General features: G+C 40.8%; 1 protein-coding gene across 10 annotated transcripts in view; it reads right to left on the bottom strand.

The window, feature by feature from the left end:
• Positions 1–20,555, bottom strand: part of kcnt1b (potassium sodium-activated channel subfamily T member 1b) — a 68,967-nt gene extending 48,412 nt beyond the window's left edge. For 9 of the 10 annotated variants that reach the window (XR_009673117.1, XM_061038418.1, XM_061038423.1 and 6 more), the window contains exons 1-2: positions 20,472–20,555; positions 18,426–18,593 (exon numbers count right to left, since the gene is read on the bottom strand). Coding sequence is in view for 9 of the 10 variants with exons in the window: in XM_061038418.1 (XP_060894401.1) it covers positions 18,426–18,593; positions 20,472–20,512 (209 nt within the window). In the remaining variant the exon portion in view is untranslated. Of the gene's footprint in view, positions 1–5,599; positions 5,852–18,425; positions 18,594–20,471 lie in introns of those variants that run through there. The other variant, XM_061038421.1, reaches the window with a different exon arrangement.
• Between the last annotated feature and the right edge of the window lie 2,779 nt (positions 20,556–23,334).

Below are 23,334 nucleotides of genomic sequence, written 5' to 3'. Positions count from 1 at the left end.
CAACATAATGAAGATCTATAAGGCAAGGCAGCTTGTAGTTTGTCATGTTGGTGGGAAGTCTTTAACATTCAGATTAAGACTGAGCAGAATATTCACAGTTTCCCCATGGAATTCATTGAAGTTAATGAATGGAATATACAGTATAATGTGTTATTGTGTGAGAAACATAATTTACCCCATTTGAGGGGGTTAACTGCATGAAAGTGTTCGCAGGTTGATCAGAGAAGGTGTGTTGGAGGAGAGAAAAAGAGAGGCTACATTGTGCAAATGAATTGATTTAAATAAAAATAAAAAAGAACATACTGTAATTGAAACAGTTCCTATATTGGCAAAGATCACAAGCCAACATATAGCCTACTTTAAACATATTCAACAGTCACCTTTTCTTTCCATACAGATACATTATAGTTAACAGAAGCTGATATTCTCTATTCTGATTTCAACAAATGGTGTTAAAGCAACCGGTTTCTGGCAGGGACTCTTCATTAAAACCTGCAATAATCCACAGCGACTTCCTGATGTAATTGCTCCTTTGCTAGAGCACAGATCATGTACCTATTATAGCTTAGCTTCATATCCCGCCAAGGATTTTGGTTGCCAGATATCTCCCTCTGTGTCCCAGTTTGTTAATCCATTTAACCGTCAATTAAAGGATAAGTGCAGAAGCAGAAATATCTGAAGAAATATATATATATTAAAAAATGTGTCCATGGATAAAAGGAGCATTTAAACACTGGACAAAATGTAGTCAATGTTACATATTTGTTGCTTTTCCATAGTGTCGCTAACTGTACAGAAACTTTAACATTAAAAAAAACAGAAAGTGCAACAAGTGTTACAACTTGGCATATTTGCTTGAAAAGCAGCATTGCATTGGAGTGACAGATTGAAGCTCTGTAGAGGGCTCAGTGTTGCTGAAATGTCAAATGACAGAAAGTCTATGCTGCATATCAGTCAGTCAAAATTCTGCTGTTACCAAGTTGCTCTCTGCTCGTCCATATCCAGTAAAACACTTATCATCCTGATCCTTTGTAATACACAGCTGTAGTCTGAATAAGAATATGACTTTGAGTTCCAACTAGGCTTGAAAATTCAGATTCATTGCACACCTCCCCGGCACAAACCAAATGCCCATTTTCCAAACAGATTTTTTCACAGAGAAGCAATGTGGTGTTTAGCCAAAATAAATCTGTGCTACAGTATCTGTTTTGACCACATCCTGTGTTCAAAAGATGGTCGATCCCTCTGTTACTGAAGATCCTCCAAGTCTTGTTTTGTCTATTTACTACTGCCAGTATTAAGACATCAATACTGCATAGGGAAACCAATAAACCCACACATAAAATGGATTCCCAGGTGCTGTAAATTATGCAGAAATAGATAAATTCTTTATAGGCCAGATTATTGATTTTGTCACTCATCTCATCCTTTCATTTTCAAGCCAGTTGGACACAAATCCCACGCTGATCATATTTCACAACCTGGGAGGCGCTCTGATTCCCGACATCCTGTCAGCCTGCAGGAGACGGACAGCGGTCCTAGAGGACATTCACACCCAAGCATTTATTCATCCATTTAATGTAGAAGAACTTATTGTTGAGAGCGGCAGCCTGACTACACTGAATGGTCGACAGTGGTCCAAAGCTGGCGGAGGAGGGAAACTGGCCAACTGATGCATCAGGTTTAACAGCCTCCGCCATTTACAAATATTATGAATAAGATTTCCATGCATACACAGGGGCATTGAATGAAGGTAATAATTTACTAGAAACGTATTGGCATCTGCTCTTCATCTCAGTTCCAATCAATAGACAGCTGATTCAGAAACGGATCACTCCAACAGATCTGAAAACTTCAACAAATAAGACATTAGATATCTAGGGGTGTGACGATAAACTCAGCTCACGAGAGGAGACGATACACTATATTTGTTTCACGAAAACGAGGTGATGTTTTTTGACACTATTTTCAATAAAACTTTAAAGCGAAACATATGATTGGAAAAATAGTCTTCCAATCGATTGAAAGTCCGAAAAATGAAAATCAATGCAGGTCAATTTTTTCATGTTTTATTAATCATGTAAATAATGTCACTGCTTGCATACACTTGCAACACAGTAACTGTTGCTGTTTATTGCTTCCACGGGTACCCAAAATTCTGCATCTAGAGGTGCAACAGATCACAAATCTCACAGTTCGGATTGGATCATGGATAAAGATAATAGAATAAAAAACTCCTCAGCTAAACGTGACTCAAACTGTGCATTTTAACAGCACTACAAATCAAAATGCATCTCCATATATTTTAATGGTGTATCACGTCCTTTTCTTCACAATATACTCGTTCCTTCAATAACAATACAAGCAGTTACATAAACCTGAACTCTCTTTTTTATTTAGACAGTGCTTTTAAAAATCTGACAACAGATGGGAATATAAAAAGATGCCTCATGTTATCCTCCATCAGGGACATCAACAAAGTCTAAATAGAAATCTTTCTGAAAATAACAAGTCTGCTGTAATGTACAAAAATCTTTTTCGTAATCTCTCATGATCTTTGACAGTTTTGGAAACTTAACACACACACACACACACAGACACTCAGGTAGTGAATGTGTGTGTCTGCACTGGCTGTTCTTGTGAGTCAGACAAAACAAACAGAAAGCGTTTGTTAGGATCTTTATCTTTAGTTTGTGGAGCTAACGCAGCGCTCTGTAGCAGATTTTGTTTCGCTAAGCTAACAGCTGCAGTGTACAACAGGATGTAACATTACTGAAGTTAAGTTTTGATTGATGTTATACGCAGCCACTAGCTGATACATGCATGACAAAGAAGGAAACGATGAGATTAAATGGAGTAAAGTCGAAGGAGCATTTGAATCAAAGTAACCATACACACTGAAATATCACTTTACATTTGTTTGAATGATGATAAAGTTTTTATCTATCCGCTGATCATGTGCGGCCCGAACCGAAGGGGGATTATCTGAACGGTTCATGGATCAGCTGTGATCCGTTTCTGGCTGCCACACAAATGATTCAAAAGGGGTGGGGGGGGATCTTCTATGGTAAACTCTTGTTCCGCATCAGACTTTGATGGCTGCTGATCTTCGTCTTTGTACTGATATCGCAAACAGTTTTCACCTCAACCAGAAATATTGTCTTGTTGCGAGATCTTGTCAAACCCCTATAAGCAGCACAACAGGAGCTTCATCATCTCCATCAGTCTTTACTGCCTATAGCATAAGCCATGATCATTATTCTCCCATAAAACGCTCACTTGAAATGACTTCAACTTTATTGGCCAGGGAGAAAGGTTCGTCATACAGCCAATTAGAAATAAAACACATATGGAGCACTGATAGCATAGTGGTTATGCCGCGCACCCCATGTACAGAGGCTACAGTCCTCACCGCAGCGAATGTGAGTTCAAATCCGACCACAGCACTTTACTGAATGTCATCCACCGCTCTCTCCTCCCAACATTTCATGTGTCTCTTCAGCTGTCCTTTCTAATAAAGGCAAAAAGGCCCTAAAATAACTTCATAAAGACAAAGGCACACTGATGGAAGTAGAAAATATATTGACATATACATTTACTTACTAATGTATTGACAAAGGGACACCTGTCTTGGAGCATTTAAAAAATGTCATTAGGGGTGCCAGTGGCCTAGTGTTTAATTTACAACTCTATCCACTCTCCTATCTCTCAAATAAAGGCATTAAAAAGCCCCAAAATAAATCTTTAAAACTGTCATTACAACCATCATCAGTTCTGAATGTGACACAACTCTGGGAGAAATCAAAGAGGTAACTGGCCTTTGGTAGTCTTACAGAAATCCTTACACCTGCAGCTAACATTCATTCAGTCACTCGTGCTTTTTGCAGCATCATCATTATAATGTCTGAATGTTCAAAGCATCTTTATACTCTCACTGATCTCAATCTAGATTCTTGCTAGTTTTAATAACAGTGATGACATGCTGTGTCTTTTCCAAATAGTAACATGTAGACCATTAGTCCTGGGCAGTTACTAAAAGCATTCAGGGTTTCACTATGTTTTATCTTGCTTTCAATAAACAGGTCCATCTTTGCAGCTGATTACTGCTGAGAGACAGCAGACTGTTATGACATCTAAAGCTCAAATCATCAGTCATCATTAGCGTCAACATAAACAACACATTCAGTAGTAAAGAACAACTCATCATCTTAGGAAATACTTTAAAGATCCCAGGTGTTTGTGATGGAGATTTATCAATGGGTTTCTAATAATGATGGAAATTATAGTTCTAGTAAAGTTGGCAGAGCAAGAAATTGGTCAATATAAAACTAGAGCTCACAGAATAGAGCTCCAGGGTTATAATTTACAGTAATTGATAATCTAATATTCCTGAATCCTGAATTACTTTTTAGAAACCTATGCTCCCCTATTATGATTTTTACCATTTTGAAAATACTGACATTTCATTTCAAATGGATGTGTTTCTATGTTTTTTTTTTTCCAGATGCAAATGTCGTTGCCTTTGTCAAACAAATATGAATGTGAAGTAAATCATGTGTTTTACACAAACAAAATGTCTGGATATTTCATGTTTCAGGGAAGAGTTCTCAGATACAGTTTATGTGCCTCAAAATGGTCAGTTCCCTCAAGTATTTCTATAGACAAGAAAACTGTGTGCTGTAAATACCGAAGCGTCAGAACACACTAACTGCAGCAGAAGCATATTGGCTGTGCAGTGGTCTCTGAAACGCAGCCAAACAAGCACAACCTGTCTGTTTCCAGCCAAACCAACCTCAAATAACCTGCCCGTAAGAGTGCCAGCGTGAGCTTCAATGGCAGCAATTCTGCATTTCTCAAGTTCTTTTGTCTCCCTGAGAGGAAAAAAAGACATTTAGTCTCACTCTGTTGTTACTAGGATCAGCCCATTGCCCACAAACCACAATCTTATTTGTCTACCAAATGATAGCAGGGCGTCCTGGCAGGTGGACGTCTGCATGCACAGGCTGCTGAGTGCTGCAGGCATGCTCAGATAACATATGTGTTCTCTACAGCTGAATATGAAGGTATGTCAACACAACCCCTTGTGGTTTGCATTTTTATTACACCTATCAATACACGTTTTTTTTTTTTTTTTTTTCAGCAGAGGAAGCCTATAATAAGATTTTTCCGACCCAATCAGAACACCAGGATCCATAAAATTGTAATGGGAATGCAGCATCCAGTGAATTATGTAATCAGTATATAGACTATACTGCAGCCATTAACAGAATCCCAGTGATGCTGTTAGAAACATGATTGAGGCGTTTGCCATCATTCAATCTGTCATAAAAGTGAGTCATAAAGAGGCACATTGCTTGTGTTTATAATTAACCCCAGTGTGGAAAATAGCTCATACCACCTGGTGATGTCAGAATAAACGGGTGAACGGGTTTAATGGTGACTGAATATCATCACGGCGCAACTTTTGCCCTATAATTACGATCGAAGTTATCAGGAGGACTTTATGCACCATGCGCTTCGCAGCATCATGTTACCCCGAAGATGCTGCGTGTGTGCGAGCGGGCTTGCATTCAGAAGCATGCGACTTTGCGGCAGCTACCTTTGGCCGGCATCGCTCCCGAAAGAGCCCATGGTCCGGAGAGGGCTGGACGGGTTGACCCAGGTTGGCTCGGGGGTTTTCTGCACCTCGGTTTTGACGTCGGGGTCGATCTCCGAGGGTGAGGGCGTCAGCTTAGCGCCTGCCATGCCTGCCTCTCCGCCTCCCGGGCGCGCTATACCTCCAGCAGAGACCGGCCGATATGCTTTCCTCGCCCTCCTCGTTTTCCTTCTCCTGCTGCTGTCGGAACGGGCTCACTCAGCGACCGCCGCCGCGCCGCCGAAAAACCGCATCCCCCGACTCACTGGTGCTGCACGAGGATGGAGAGAGAGAGTCTCCCCGCCTGCCGCATCACACGCTCCTCAGCTACACTGAGGCGAGCAGCAGCCTGTCTCCAGCTTATCGAGCTCTCCTCCATCCCCGATGAAGATGTCAGATCCCAGTGCGTCCACGAGAGTCACGCGTCGTCACGACGAAACGTCAACGAGTCGGCCAACCCAACGGGCTCCCCAATGTGCTTACATAACTGAGATTGTAAAAGGTATCGATCCGCGACTCTTTCTGATCAGGCCGACGTGCCTGTCATTGATCCTCAAGCATCGCCTGATACCTGTTTCTATGGTTTCTAGATGCTTCGTGGTAACATTTACCTTCATATTCGTTATTCAAGTCCGTCCGAACTATAGGCCACAGAAACACCCAATATTCAGCATCTCTCAACTATTGTTTGACCACAGAAGGATCACCAGAGTAATGAGGTGCTACAGGCAAATGAGCAGGTGTGCTCCAAAAAAAAACAAACACATGCTGGTTTGCATGGAAATACCTGAAACAGACTAACAAGTGACACCTGGACTATAACATACATCTGTCAGTTAATTTCAACAGAAATGAGCTTAGTGGCAGCTCAAATCTCTCCTCACAGGCTTAATAAAAATGGAAAAATCCTGACATTTGTACACGTTGCCTATACTGTCACACTATGCATTCACCATAAAGATGAAGAAAATGTCCACATGTGCTGCAGTTAAGGTAAAAGCAAAGATGCACATTTATAGGCCGTATCATATTCAAACAGTGAATAAGTGTTTCGAGTGTACCAGGCAGTGTGATTCATGACAAACTGTGGGCAACAACAAACAGAAAGAGAGCTGCAATTTGGTGTCACTGATTCATATCAGAAGTCTGCCTCTAACATTTTGTGACATTTTTTTTTATCATTAAAAACCCCAAAAGTTCAATCAGGACACAGAGTTAAATAACAACACAGGGAATGTGTCTGATCAGAAAGTGTGGTAATAATTACATAAAAGAAACCACAAAATCCCTTGTAGTCACTTATATTCATTATAAAGACTTCAGATGAATAAACATCCCTTGATCACATCTAGACATACAAGAAACACGCCTTGAAGCAGCTGACAGTGAGTTTAACTTATGCCACCGTTTATTAGCCACGAGTCATTATTTTTATCTGTCCTGCATGTGTTTGGAAAATATAAGAAAATGGAGCACCTTAATTAAACATGCAAATCGGGGAGAACATGACACAGATTTGATGACAATACCTCCCCCTTCCTACAGTTAACTGGGACACCATGCCACCCCCATGGTTGCTTATAATATAAAGTGCTCAAAAATGCAGCATTGTCTGAGAACTTAGCAAGTAGAAGGAATTGTACACAAGTCAGTTGTATGAGAAAGGGATCAATGCATGGTTGGGTCTGTGGTTTAAATGTAAGCCATTTGTGCCAGGCATGAATTGAATGCAGTTCTTGTTAATACTGGTGGTCATCTCCTGTTTATGATCATGATCTACAGTCCAATTCGGTTTATTTCTAATGCAGCCAGAGCGGCCCACATGAGCTGAACGACCATCAGTAATGCATTTAGGAAACATATAATACAATTCACGTTCATTGCACATGGCACTCTGAGCTCAGCCTTCAGGAAGCAGCACATAAAATGATCTGATGATAGTTACTCTGGGATTAGAGCAGTGGACCTGTGAGGAGAGCGCTGCAATATTTAAGATAAAGGATATGGAATATTCGGGGCAAGTGGGAAAAAATGAATAAAATCCAATATACTTCTTAACAGCCGATTTGTCGTGATTAAGATCCAAGTTTGTAAGCAGCTATATGCCTGTAAAATCACTTGCAATATGTACTAAGTCAGCTTCCTCTGTATACATAATCATAAGGGCCCTTTCCACTCTGCTAATATCTTTAGTATTATCCACTTCAAACTGCATGTCTAGGGAAACAAAATTATGTTGATCAATGAATAATGTGGTTTTATTTAATCACATAAAAAATAAATCTCCTTTTGTGGAGACTGTGTCTGTGCTGTAAGTGCTTGTGGGTGTCTAGTTTGGTTTCCGTTGAGTGCAGTCATAAAAAAGGAAGCAAATGAAGGAATGAATCCAGAAAGAAGCAACGAATGAAAGAGAAAAGGATGCAGACGCGTTCATGTATAGGAGAAACAGGTGTAGAAGCACATGTGTGAGCACAGAGACACGTTGTGGTGAATAAGAGGACTGCAGTGTGCGAGGCTGATCTGGTTATAAACATCAGCAGGAGCACATAAAACATGCATTAGCCAGCATTTAATGTCCTGCATGGGGATTGACAAAGTTGGCAGCACGTGGCCATGGGTTTTTATCCCCGGTGAGGTTGTAATAATGCTGCTGCCTTGAACCAGCTGCTGAGACACGTTTATATGCTTCAGATGTAAGCTGATAAAACCTGCAGTCCAGTAGGAGGAAAATAAGATACTTTCTTCTCCAATTAAGCACTGAAAATGATGCAAAAACACAATCTTAAGCACTGTTTCTTTCCATATTAAAGAAAATTCTCATTTTTAAAGCATGCAATCAGTTGCCAACTCATATGGCTTTGTGCCAGACAGGAATTATGAATGCAGCATCTATTTAAGACTAATATTTCTCATCTCAAGCGTATTATTATGATCGTAATGCCAGGCGTGTGCTCACAGATTCGGTTTATTCCTGGTGTAGCCAGAGCTGGGGAAATATTGCAGTTGATTAGCCAACAGAGTGGTTTCAAACTCACACTGGATATTTACATTCATTATATATTCAGGTTGAGGCTGGATTTTGAAGAGTGTTGGGGGGGGGGGGGGGGGAGCAGCAAACTGCAGGGACGTAACACGCAGAAAAAGATCTGCAGTGAAGCCTATTAGCCGGGTAACGGGTACGGCTGGTAAGTTATTCCTCTAAGAAATCCCCGGCACATACTGTGCGCTTGGAATATACTCCAGATTCTGCAGGATGAGTAAGAAAGATCAGAAGGGAAACAAGAAAGGAAAATAGATGGAAAAATGCACCACCGAGCTGTTTCACAGTGCCACTGCTGACACATTTTTTTAAATGAGCAGTTACTGAAAAAATGCAGTTGAGGGCGCTGTTCAAAAATGTATGATCATATTGCTGTGAAAAAATATTGGAAAAGAAGACAAAACTAGAAAATGTACTTAGATTGTGTATGAAGCACTACTCAAGAGGAGAACCAGAATTATTTTAGCGATGAGTCTAATTTGTGAATCTGTGTGCCTGTAAAAACAAACCAAAGTCATTGACAGTTCATTTTCTTGGTGATCCACCAGGTCGTCCTCTGAAGCTCCATAATCATCGGGCTCTCCTCAGCTTCATGCTCCGTGCTGCAGATGGGCGTCGACAGTTGTGATAATGCGCTCTCTGTCAAAACATATTAAGGCAGTGAGCTGGCGCTGCTGTGGGCGAGCTGTCTGTCTGTGCACAGCATAGCCAGAGAGGAGGAAGAAGTCTAGTCGGTGCCACTGGCAGGCTTACACACAGGAGTGTACACACGCACACACACACAGGGAGGCTTCTTCTGCTCGCTGACTGCTGTTCTGCCAAAGGCTGTTTCGTGCGAAAAGGTTCAACTACCCGTTAACTGGTCATAACCTTATCTTCTCTTCCTAAAACTGAAGGTGTCTGGGGGAAGTGTCCCCTGTGAGTTTGCCGAAGCCAATAACTTATCCATGATTTAAAAAAACAGACATCTTAACTTCATGTTGTCATCAGAGCCATTAAATGACCTCTCACATTTAAAAGTGCCCTAAAGATATCAGCATTCACTCTGGACACTACAGATACAGTCCTTTCTGCTCTCTCAGATGTTTTCCCTTTGAAACTTCTCTGAAAATATGCAGACACTTTTATGTTGAACAGTTTCATGAATTAATCAACTGCTCCCAGCATGCGTCTGTGCCAGAAAGAACTGGAGTTGTTCTCATTAGCATAACATTGAACAGTAAGCTCTTACTGGCCAGCTCATGCATATAGACAGAGAGAAAAACAACGCTGTTTTTCAATGATTTGAACAAAAGTTTGATACTTTGATAGTAGCACAAACCTATTTCGCCTCAGTATTAATAAGTCACAGTTCGGGGTTGTTCAGTATTGATCCTTGTACCTGCAGCTGTTTGAATAATGGTCTCCTGACACTATCTCCCTAAAAGTTATCTTCCATAAATCAGAGATGGTCACTTGGAGCAAAGTCAGAGCTCCTTTTGGTGGTAAACTTTATCCTCTACATCTTACGATGACAAGAACTTGCATCAGAATTTCAGGGTTACTTCTAGATTAAAAATCAAGATTTAAGGGCCACACTTTTGATATCTTTATGGCATTTGGTATAGCTTAAAGTTAAGTTTGAGGAACAAATCAAAAGTTCTGTGGCTGTAGTGACCAGATATATATATGGCAGTCTGATGTTTGTACACAGTGTTTCAAACGTTCAACAAAAGCAGGAAGACAACTTTTGTAATATCGTTGTTATTAATATATGAAATATTATGTCACAACCTTGATGTGACATAACAATACAGTACACAAAATAAAGCTCTGCTGTCCTTTTTTTAAGGGATTTCAAGGCCTGTTGCAACACCGTTTTGACCGTTTGTTCATTAAATATACAAAAAGGAATGAAAGCTAAATGGTGCCCTTTGTTGTGGTGCTCTACATATTATAATATACTGAAGGCAGAGGTGAGACTTTACATTAATGAACAGAAAGAGAACGCACTGGGTAAACACAGTGATAAAAACATCACTTAACTGGCAGTCAGGCTGCCTGTGGGCTATTTACCAAAACAATGCTGTAAATCTGAGATCAGTGATCCACAGGGACTGTATATATCGATTATTCATTTTCCTGACTATCTTGGCAAGGAAGAAATCAAACAGCAGATAAATCCCCTAGCTTCTTTCGATTTTACAAATGCAAAAGGAAAATTACTGGGTGACATTTAGTTGGTATTTACACTGAAGATAATTCATTTTAAAGCGATAACAAAAGGACATTTTGAATATTCATGTGCAACAATGCAGTTCAAGGATTTAGCCAATGCATATTTTCCAGCTTGTCTTTAAACTAGTTGAATGAATCGTACAGTCGTGTGTTATTCCTGTATTGTCCTCTATGTGGCGCTCTAGGTCTCACACTCAAGCACAACACTGGAACCCCCCTCTACGGCGCTGACAATCTCGTCGCAAAATGCCTCCAACATCACAGCTGCTGACAAGCACACCACTGCGATGCTAATTGAGCTGGCAAGAAGATGGCATGGCTATGGGGGGTTAATGCACCAGAGATTGCCAGGCATGACAATGGAATTGCCCTGAACAGAAACACTGACCCCCATCTGATAAATCTATCCTAGCAGGCTACGTCTTTGTGACTGTGCACCTAGATGCTGTCATTTTCCAAATGATTTCATATGACTGACTGATAGAAGAGCTTTGGGAGAGCTTCACATTATTTTCGACTTAAACGTGTCATGCTACTTCCATTTAAAACCTCCACAGAGCTAAGAGGAAATAAATCTGAGCAGAAATGACTGAAATGGATCATTGTCCACACTGAGCTCTTCAGGAATGCCATGCCTCAGCGCTTTCTCGTTTTCACGGTTCACTTGTTCACGTTGCAGCCTCTGCTCACTGGCGGCACAAACCCATAGAGAAACTTGCCCTCAGAGAATGTGACATACAGTGTGTGTCTGCTTCATTGTGACAGTAGCAACCCTAATTTGACAGCACGCCAAAGACACACATCCACTCTGCTGCTGATGAGAACAAGTCTAGCAGGCCCTCAAGTGTCGCCCACCCACTCTGTGCTGCTGACGGTGGTGACTAATGCCACCTATGGTCTAAATTGCAAGCTTTGGTTGCCAAGCGGAACCGTGCGTGTCACCAGTAACAACACTCCTGCCTTTCAAGCATGTCAGATTATTAAAGTGAGATGATGTGGGGAGACTGTGGGGTCGCAACTTGAGATTTAAAATGTCTCATGGTGGTCAGGTTGTTTTTTTCTCCTTCAATCTGTGTTATTAACACAAACTCAGATTTGAATGCATGTCGACTGCCATGAGATAAGCAAAGTGCTTCCTAAAAACAGCAAATGTCCAAACACATAGCTTCACAACCAGCTAGGCTCAGCTCGCCTGACTTAACCTCCAGTAGTAGCCCGGCCTTACTCAGGAAGAGGACAGGACCACAACATTAATAGAGTGCATGTTTGTGGGATTACATTGAAAAAACTCTGCTCTGCTCTGCTCTCCTGTGCAATATATTTAAGGTGTACGCTAAAGATATTACAGCCAGTGTCACACATGATAGGTGTATACTTTACCCAATCACTCCTCATTCAAAATGTCCACTGAAGCAATTCAAGAGATGCATTTATTACATTAGGGTGCTCTTTCAAGTTTTTCTACAAAATAAGATGCCTGAAAATATTTTTTAAAAATCTGCTGTTCGAAAGCTTTTTTCAAATAAGCCAAAGAGCTAACATTAGTTTAATCAGCTAGCTAGCAACAGCTAAAACAATTTGCAAGATTTACTGAAAGATACCATATTAACATCACAATATATCCTCAGGATACAATTCAGTATAGGATAGGGTATTTGTCTCTAATTCTGCCTAAGAAAATGTAATATAAGGAATCAATTCCTGGGATCTCCTGAGCTCTCATAGGTTCCTCTGGATCGTTTGTGGGGACGGCCTGCTGCTATGGACCCCCCCCCCCACCCCCCGTTTGTCCCTATCCTTCTTCTTGCATCCCCCTCAATCCAATTGTTCAAACAGTTTTGGTAGATGGAAGTTCATCATGAGCCTGGTTCTGGCCAAGATTTCTGCCTCAACGATATATTGTTGCATTGATATTGTCCCACACTTTCTCAATAAAAAGATTGTGCAGACCCTACTTTAATTATTTCTTACAACCCCAGGAGGTTTCATCCCAAATCTGTAAAAGTGTCAATTTTTGATACTGAAGCTCAATCTTTACAGGTATCTGAGAAATCCGTCATGAATCTTAAACAAGCAGACATTTGGAAGAATGAAGTGTGAAGCCTGAGAGCACTTACTCTGTTAGTCCTCCATGACTTATTAGACCGAATCATCCTCCTCATCATCTTCATATCATGCCTCTATTATCTGATATCTTCTACACCCTACTATCTTTCAAAGTTTTATCTGTTTTTTCTTTTCTTGTTCCTGCCGCTCTGCTTCTTCGTCTTCGTGTTTGTTCCCCGTCTTATCACCAGCCTCCTTTACTCACTTCTGTCACAGTCACTTCTGGCACAGAATTGGTGCAAACAAACAACTGCTGCTGCCAGATCCAGTGCTCAATAATAGTTTTGGACACCTCGTTCTGCTTGGCGTTTGGTTCTGTAATGTTGTTACGGGTGGACTTACTTATCTACAACTTATCCCTTCATATCAAAACATGACCTTTTCATTTACGAGAAATATATTGCCTGGGAAAATACCAGATCTCAAAAATATCAACAACTATGGTTTACATCAGATAGTGCGAGAAATATCTGCAAAGTAAAGACTTCCTTTGTTTCGCTGCAAAGCTGTCATATCAGAGTCATTTTGGAATGATCCATTTGTGAGACTGTTGCTTGTTGATTTGCGTCATTGCTGGGTCGCCCCTCGTAAGTGCAAGCATTTAACAAGCAGTGCTAAGAGTTGATTTAGTGACCCATCACCACATCTCACTCTGTCGATAGTATTCCCATCTGCATCCTGCCTTGATTAGACAAGAACCCCCCCCCCCCCAAAATTAAGATTGGATACACAGAGGAAAGATTTTCAGCACCAGTTTTCTTCCTCCTGCTCTGTTGTCATTTCACTGGCTTGTTTCTATTTCTGACGTTTACGGAGACAGTACCCGCTCTCTCCCCACCCACTGGCAGACTGAGAAACAAACCCACACACACTCAAATGTATAATCAGACACTCACAGGTGCATACATACCTGTGTGTCCACAGTCAGAGCACATATACCAACACCTGCACAATTACACGCGCACACACACACACACACACACACACACACACACACACACACACACACACACACACAGACCAATTGGCTTGTTAGACCAATGACTTCAGCGTGATTGCTCCTCTTCAGCTCCTACACAGCTAAGCAGTCATAACAGCCCTCTGACACCCAACCCTGGAGATAATGACAGCTCAGGAGGGAGACCCCCCCCTCCTACCCCCCCGCCCCCTCCTCTTCCCTGCACACTGTTCGCCCACATCCACAAAGAGATGAACGGAAACACAAGGACACCCAGACCCTGACAGCACAGAAGGGCTTATTATCACAACTCTGTAGCAGTGATACACAATGAGAAACTTGAATTTGGCCTTGGAATTTTATTATATGTTGCAAGAAAACGCAGCAAAAAAATATATTTCCAGGACCCGGTCTTACTTTTTTTGAGACCTGCAGACACCAGAAAGTCTCTTAGGTCAAGCAGCGTCAGGCTGTAAACAAATACTAAGTTAAAGCTTACCATCTAAAGTTCCTATTTGGAAGGACAGTAAAGATAATAGTGCAAAAACTCAGAATGATTTATTCCATTCCTTGAAGCGAGACCTTGGCAGAAGACATATAAAAGAACTACATTCTGCTACACAGTATCATTTATTTATCACAATTATTTATTCATTTTAGGTAACATGTTTCTAATTGATCATTTAAAAATATATACCTTGGTAATTGCCTATTGCCAGGGCTGGACTGGAACAAAAAAATCTGCCCTGGCATTTTTGGACCCCACCGGCCATAAACCCATGCAGCTGCCCCCGAAAAAACACCCACTGTTCCACTGTGCTACAATATCCATACTCGAGAAAAATGTTTAAGAAGATGTAAATGTCAAAGAAAAAGGTCTCGTGTTCACTATCCATCCTATTTAATGTATGGTACTTAATATGAGAGAGAGAGAGAGAGAGAGAGAGAGAGAGAGAGTAGCTGCAGTCCTGCAGACAGTGACATTATTTGCCTTACCTGTGTTTTACTTCACCCTCACAGCTGCAGCGCTCTGTTGATAAATGTGTGCACTAAGAGTTTTATTACGTGTGTGGCAGTTAATAATTGCGCGTGTGAAATGATAGAATTTGCTTGTGGGTATGTTTAATTGCTCTCTGGAGATTTGACACGAATCTAGCTCCATAGACTCACTAAAGGCTTTCAGCCTTCTCATTAAATAGAAAACAAATATTAAAAATATTGTACCAAAATAAATGCTACCTGTGGCCATTGCAGTTTCAAATGCATTTGGTTTCCGACCCCCAGCTACAACTCTTTGGTGCATCTTATTGAGCATCTGAATTTTCTTCTCACTGCCTCTCGGGAATTCCTTCTAAGAAATGTTCTGTTTTGTGAACTATCACTGCCAGAGTGCTTGAAACCCTTGCCCTGTATGACGGATGCTAGGAAACAGATGCAAAGGCCATAAGGGCAGAATATGAGAGGGGGGGGGGGGGGTCTGACTTTCCCTGAGGGGGTTAATTTGTATGGAGGCTTTACACTCGACAGGGCATCCACACAGGATCATCAACCGAGAAACAGAATGTCCCCAAAGCCCAGTGAGATGATCTGCTTCTGTTTCCACTCCAGAGCTCGTAAACTAGCAATTACAGCGCCGCCATAAGATGCTATCAATAATGGTGTTCTCCTCTTCTGCAACTTCATTTGCTTATTTAACACTCATTGTACAGAGGTGTGTGTGAGAAGCGGCAGCAAACAGCTTTTATTTGTTGTGATGAAACAATTCTGCTGTTTTTTCACTTACAAATCTGTGAATCATGTAGTTTTTGGATAAAACCTTGCATGCATATACATAGACACACGTAAGTGGACACAAATACACACATACTCCACTGCATGTGCATAAGTAGCCCAGCAACAAACCCTAATTCCCCTTTTCTGTCTAATAGTGATTTGCAGAGCAATTCATGGGGGACCTTCATAATGAAACATGCACACAGAGGTGACTTACTACACACAAACCCACTTTTACACACAAGACTATACATACTGATTGAAATAGTCTGATCTGCATAGCTCAAGGTCTACATGAAGCTGCATACATGTGCTAGTCTGTCGAATCAGTATGTGGACTTGATTTCCATGTAATTAATCTGTAGTGTAAACTATCCTGTATGTCGGTGTTGCTCTATTTGTTCTTGGCCAAATGTGTTTGTTGTTTTATATGTCAACAGTCCTGATGAAACTGGCAGGCAGCTTAAGAAAACAAAACCATACGGGTCTGTAATACAATACAGACTAATCAGTGCATCCCATGAGAAAGCAAACAGAGCAATGCGTGTGGGGGAAATTGTTAACCGCTGCACCCAATGCTATGTGTCAGACAAAAGGCCTTGCACAGCTACACAACAAAGTGACAATTGCAGAAAGCAATTTTCTGCAGGGAGTCCCAGAGAGGGAGGGCAAGTAAACAGAAAGATAGATAGTGTGTGAGGGAGAGAGGATTGGAGCAAACATGAGTAACATATTTACTTCAATTAAAACAATATCTTGTTTTAAATTCACAAGCCATGATGATATTCAGAGATATTTTCATACAAGACAACCATCAATGAGCTAAAGTCAAAACATAAAATCCAACCATGGCTGTTATCGACTTTGTGGTGAAAAATGGCTGCTCTAGCCAACAATCCAATGCCTGGATTGGAGAGATAACATACACAATTTGCTTTCAGCCAGACTCAACCACCAATACAATCGGCTGTTAAAGATGGGAACCGCTTTGCAAATGAACAACACAAACAATTAGATGCATTGTTTGTTCAATGACGTAAGCCTTATTCACTACCTGAGACACAAAGCCAAGTTTTCAAAGAGAGTATTGTGATGCTACTGTCTGTTTAATGTTGTTGAAACATTCATCAGGTTGTGCAGATTGAAGTGCTGAATGATTTAATGCTATTTCATCCTCATTGGGATATGAAAAAGCACGGGAAAAAAAGTGTAAAGCTAATAAAGCTAATATGCAGCACACTTCAATATTTGTTTATTCAGACAAAGTCGTATTTTCATTGCAACATTCAACAATGTTGACGATCTTTTTTCATACTCTGCAGGTCTATATCTATCACTGTATAATTTCTACAGGTCTGTAGACATAATTACAGGACCCTATGGGAGGTGGATTTTAGTGGTAAATAACTAATAAAAAACAAGTGCAACTAAATTGTTTACATAGATAGATAAAACTATGGGTGAACTGACCCCTCCACATGACATGAGCTCACTGAGTATCGTATCTTTCATCTGTTTCTTTAAAAAGAAGCTTACTACTTGGTCCTTAAGGCAAAAGTCGTGATCATAAATCAACCATGTCTGAAATGTCAAACAGCCCCCGGCTGGCTGCAGGCCACTGCTTTTATTAATGAACCACAGCAGCTAACTGCACAATCTTAAGGAGAACCTTCGACAAACACAGTGAGGCAGATGTGACGATGTGATAAAGTTAATGAATCACATGTCAATCTTAAGTTTACGCTTAATCACGAATCAAGAGGAAGCTTTGAAGACATGCTCTCTCTGAAAGCCAACACTGAAGTATCACCAGATCCCGCAGTGAGACGACTTCATTTCAGCACCATGGAGAGCTCCACAGTACTCAGCAGTGGTTGACGCTCGGCTAATTCTTCTCCCTCCTGGGCGGCAAACAGCATCTGTCGGTCTGCCTCACCAGCAATAATTGAACTCTTAGGAGACTGCCAAACACTCAAGCGATGGATGTAGCACCAGTTAAGGGCCAAGGGACGGGCCATTTCATGCTCAACTCAGAGTAAGATGAAAATGCAGTCTAGCATAACAATTATCAGATTAGAAGAGAAATCGTGTGCACACTTTTCTTAAAGCAATTAGACCGTGCAATTATAGGCCTGTTTTCTGTGTGTTGCTCATATGTATTAGAAAAGATTTGTTTTTAAACTGAACTAATTTTACCATGAAAAAGATCAGATTCATTATTACAGAGGCAGATATTTCTCTGTTGACAGTCTTACGGCACAAATGAACTGCGGCCACAGAGTCTGAGCAAAAGGTAAGACTCTCACTTTTTCACTACAAAATCTCTCACTGCACTGTTTCTATTTCCACTGCTGTATACACCTACACATAAAACCAACAGCTGAAAACAAGTCCTGCCGCATCTCTGGGGGGTTGTCGTGAGAAGTCATTCTGGGAAATGTAGAAAAACCAGAAATTGAAGCAGAAGTGGATGAGGTAGCATGAGGGATAGTTGCATCGTAGCCCATAACACTGAGCACAAAGTGTGGAGTATTGTGAGCTTTCGGAAACAGTGTTTCAAGTGTCCAAGGAGATTTGAACATAAAGTCAAATGTATGGGCAAACACACAAACAAAAAGGCCCCCTTTCTTGGATTATCCCTGAGCAGCCTCTCACATTCGGTAGTACACAAACTAACACCATTTTTCAAGTGCTACCTGTCATCATTCTGAAATGTCTGGTCCCCCAGCAGCAGGTCCCTGAAGCGGTAGCGAGGTGGAAGAGGAGGCACCTCTGTATCCACCTCAGCCATCTTGAGAGCAGAGATGTCCAGAATAACGCCAGAGTTGCTGCTGTTGTTCCTCTGCAGGGTCTCTGTGGAGGTCCTGCAGGGTGGAACAGAGAGCAACATCTTGCTCGTCAACACGCTGACATTTCGGCTTAATAACAGAGTACACAGATACAACAACAAGGCATCTTAGATTGTTTGTGTTGACTTGTGAAATCCATACCTGGGGATATGTTTGGAATCAGTAGGGAGTTCTAGGTTTATATAATAAGTAAGAACAGACTGTGTGCAATCCAAACAATCATCGTTCAGGGGGACTACATGTTCTACTGTAATCCCCAGATAACAAATTATTTATCTGGGACAAAAATGGTGTGTAATCGTCGCTCTACAAACGCTTTTTGTCTCTGAAGCAGTTCTGTGAATCAAAGCTGAACAAACAGCATTAACAAATGACATAAGATTTGTGATTCTCTGTGTCAATGTTAGTCAGGCATAAAAGGCAGAACCAGATGACCTCATATTCCATTTTTCATTTATGAATATCATATATTATTTAATGCACATATACGGTCAGTCAAATGCATTATTTAAAGGTAAGACTGGCATTTTTCCATATTTATTTATATTTATTTAATTTTTCATATTTAAAGTTGTTACGATGAGAATCTTGTATTTTGTATCTAAGCAAAAAGCAAGACAATGCCTGTTGTATTACAGCAATGTCCAACATGAATTCCATGTATTGCATTCAGCTATTGAAGAGTAAAATGGATTTAAAACACATCTGTCCAGGAAGAAGACAGCATATTCAGGATCGGTTTATTTCCAAGGTTTGCTCTCTCTCTCTATTTTAACTATATTTTATGTTCTGATGTCGATTTTGTACCTTTTTTAAACCCCCTTTCTGGTGTGTAGTAGAGGTGCAGGAAAAATCTGTATAGCATAGTATCTTGATATTTTGTTTGGCAATATTATATCAATTCATGGCCGCCAAGTATCGATATTTTTATTATATTAATAGCTAATATGCTTTTTTAGTTTTTATTTGCTGAATAGATTGCACAATTCAATTTGAACAAGTTGCATTGTCAAAAATGAATGCAATTGTACAGTCGTCCATACGTGTTTGTGTTCAGTTAAGTTCAATTGGACTGAAATACAACATGTTCAGAATGTGAGGTGCATGCGACCTTTTACAGGGTTTTACTTTTATCACAGTGTTGGTCAGTCTGTGGGCTTGACTCCCATTGTGTGGAAATTAAAAAGACTGGAGTGAGATGAATAGATTTTTGTCTTATTTGATAAAACAGTTCTTGATTTCGTTCAATTTTGTGGACACAATATGCAGTTAAAGAAGTAAAATCACATTATATTGTATCGCAATTCTCAGCTTATCGCAAAATGTTTAAAGATGCAATAATATTGTATCTTTAACTCAAGTATCGTGATGATATAGTATCGTGGGGCATCTGGTGAGTCCCACAAGTAGTGTGCAGTATTCTCTAAAAAATAACATTCTCCCTTAGTTAATATAACTAGATTATATAACATGTTCTATTCCCTATTGAACTTTGAGAGGGGGAAAAATATACTAAGTGTTGTCTCGTATGCCTGTCATAAATTAAAAGCCTCCGGTGGACAGGTGTTGCAAATTAGCATTTTGCGAAAAAGACTAAGAGCAGTGCATCTGGGATTTGTGCATGGTTAAATGTTACAGCACCAATGTTACTGTATGTCCACGTCAAATGAACAAATAATTAAATAAAGACTGTCAAATTCATCGGAATCCCACACAGTCACGGCATTGACTTGCAATTTCTCAAAGAAGGTTCAGAATAAAAAAGCATCTTCATGTATCAACAGTAAGTGTGCATGTCTTATTAGCTTGATGTTGTTGTGCGTGTATGCATAAGTGTTCCGACTATGACACACCATGTCAAATGTGGGGGAATTAAGCGCTCGAGGGAATTACCTGTCACCATGGGAACTGGATGATCGGCGTGGAGGGCTCATGACTGACTCTTGAGGGGGGACTTGAGGTGGGACTTGAGGGGGGACTTGAGTGAGGAACATGAGAGGAAGAGAAGGATAGAGAGGGCAAAGAGAGAAGGGGAGACAGAGAGTGAGATTCAACACACTTATTAAAAATTCACCTCTCGAGCAGGAGTGTGATACGATTACATACGCTGGCCGTGTCGCAGCTTAACTCTGCTCAGAGTTCAGCGAGGAGGCCGCTGAAATGTGCTGCTCTTTAAACAAAGCCGGATTACACAGAGGCACTCTAATGCCACCCACTATGCCAGCTCGATATTAATTTCTACATCGTCTCACACATTCCCCACTGGAGGTGTTGTATTATTTATGGTGTGTATTCTGACAAAGTGGAAAATAAAATTCCAGGTGGGTCAGTCAGCTATCATCTACCTGTGTGTTTAACGACGATGCCCAAGGGTGCAGGTTTGAAAGTATGCTGCCATAAGGAGGAGGGATCCCCTTATCATTTTCTGCACACTATGCAACAAAGTGTGAATAAATTATATTAAAAATAGGTCACAGCATAAGTGTAAAGTATATACAACAAATTGATGTATGTTCTTTCTGGCTCCACACATGTGTATGTTTCTACTCGAGTGAATCAGTGCTCAGTTTATTTCAGAGATGCCTTCACATGTCTGATCATATTTTTCCCCCAGCTGAGATCGCTTTGATTCTCCTATGAAGCTCAGAGAGGACAATAAGTGGGTAATACAGAGCTGTGTATTTGTGTACCATGGCCATCAACGTACAGTGTAGGCAGTCTTGAGTGGGCTAATAGCACCCAGAGACATGCTTTAACTGATTAACAAAGCACAAGCAAGCCCAGATCCTCAGAAGAACAGACACAAAAAAAAGAATGAGGGGAGATGACAACCAAGTCTGCTTGTTAGGGGAAGAGAGGGAAAGGGAAACACGGAATAAAGGGGTGAAGGGGTGAAGGGGTGTAAGGAACACATCTCAATGTGGCTTCTACTTTTGGTGGAGGAAGCAGTTAAGGATACAGGATGAAAAGATACAACAACAAAAAATCAAGACTGCAAGGCAACCATAAGAGCGAATTGAGCCTTGTCCTCTACTAAAATACAAAGTCTGCTACCTCTGAAAGCCGACTTAATGGGTTAGGAAAAGTGACCGCAATAGTAGGCCACAGCGTTGCTTACGGTAAGAGACTGTCTCCCCTTAATGGAAAGAATACAGCAGATTCAAAAAGGAGATATAAATGGCATCTAAAAAAGAAGGAGGGCCCAGAGAGAGAATGAATAGCAATGGAGGCTGTCGTCCACAGTCATGACACCTGAAGGCTCATGCAGGGACAAATAAAGCATTAGCAACACATCTGATTGTTTTGGGTTGTAAAATTATACTTTTTTTTTTTATGTGATTTTTTATGTGATTTTTCAGTGATTTATTATATCACTGATGGTGTAAGTTTTCCTTGTAAAAAAAAAAAAAAAAAAAAAAAAAAAAGATTTGGACAAGGGTCCATTTCTGAAACAAAGTCATCATAGTCACAGAAAAGGTTTGTGACAACACAATGCTTAAAACAGTTAATTTCATGCTTAAAACAGGCATATTATCAGTGCACTTTCGGTCTCTGAAGAAAGTGCATAGAATAGTTTTGTGTTCACTGCAAAACAAAATCCTCAATGTTAGACTGAAACTACACAAATGTAAATAACGAACAGCATCACACAGTCATGAACAGCTCCCGTGGGACGACCATAGTAAGCTGTATTGTCACATCGTATAGCCTATGCTATTAATACCATGAAGATAACCTGCAGAACCAATTACCGAAATATTGAGCCAGGAAGAAGCCACCAATGACTAACAGATATTCCCTTCAGAACATCCTGAATGTCAATTGGCATGGCGCAGGTATAGCCTATTATACAGTAAGAGAAAAATAAACAAGTGAACTTACACATGAGCGTCACAGTCACTGTGTCAAGTCAGGCTTCCGGAAGGAACATAGTGGGTTTACTTCTTGCTCACTTCGTTAACCGGGGAAAGTTCCCGTTTTTGGTCCCATCATCGTAAACATAAAGCTTGGTTTAGATAACCTCCACATACTGTTCATACAGCAGCACTGCCAGTGTGACAGAGGATGTGTGCCCTCAACGCGCGCCTCCGGAGCCTCTGTCATCATTAGAAACTGTCCTTACAGAAGGCGAGGGAGTCGACGGTCAAGGGGCAAACAGAGGACTAATGTAATTAACTTAAGCCTGCAGGTAAATCAAATCGACCCACTGTGGTTCCACTTGGTTAAAAACAACAGCGTTGAACAACAAAGCTTTCATACAGTACTTTTAAGGTAGCTGTGGGCTCGCGCGTTGGGTTATTTAAGTTTAGCAGAAAATAAGTCCAGGTCATGAACGCTGATTGGCTGACGCGCCTGTCAGACAGTTGTGGTTTATCTACACCTGACGGTTCTTTATAATATCAATACGCCGGCCCAAAACTGGTACCCGTAACCGAGAGACCTCATCGTCGCTTAGCAACAACTTTGTTTGCTAGTATTGACGGACTACATTGCCCAGTGGAGGAGGAAGAAGAAGCGTTATTTTTAGTCGATGCTGCCGAAGATGAACTTGATTTTTTGATACGCTTTCTCCCTTGTTATTAAATCGCCATCCCGTGCAACCATTTCTAGCCGCTCCTACGTCACAAACAGTGGTCTGAAAAAAAAAAATCAATGTAAGTACCACTTATTCTTCCACTGAATTTCTTCTTGACTGCCTTCTTCCATATTAGCTAACAGCTGTGTAATAAGGACATAATGTAAGCGTGCTCTACTC

This window comes from Labrus mixtus, chromosome 5, assembly GCF_963584025.1.
Source record: "Labrus mixtus chromosome 5, fLabMix1.1, whole genome shotgun sequence".
NCBI lineage: Eukaryota > Metazoa > Chordata > Actinopteri > Labriformes > Labridae > Labrus > Labrus mixtus.
This window is presented reverse-complemented; position numbering and strand designations above follow the sequence as displayed.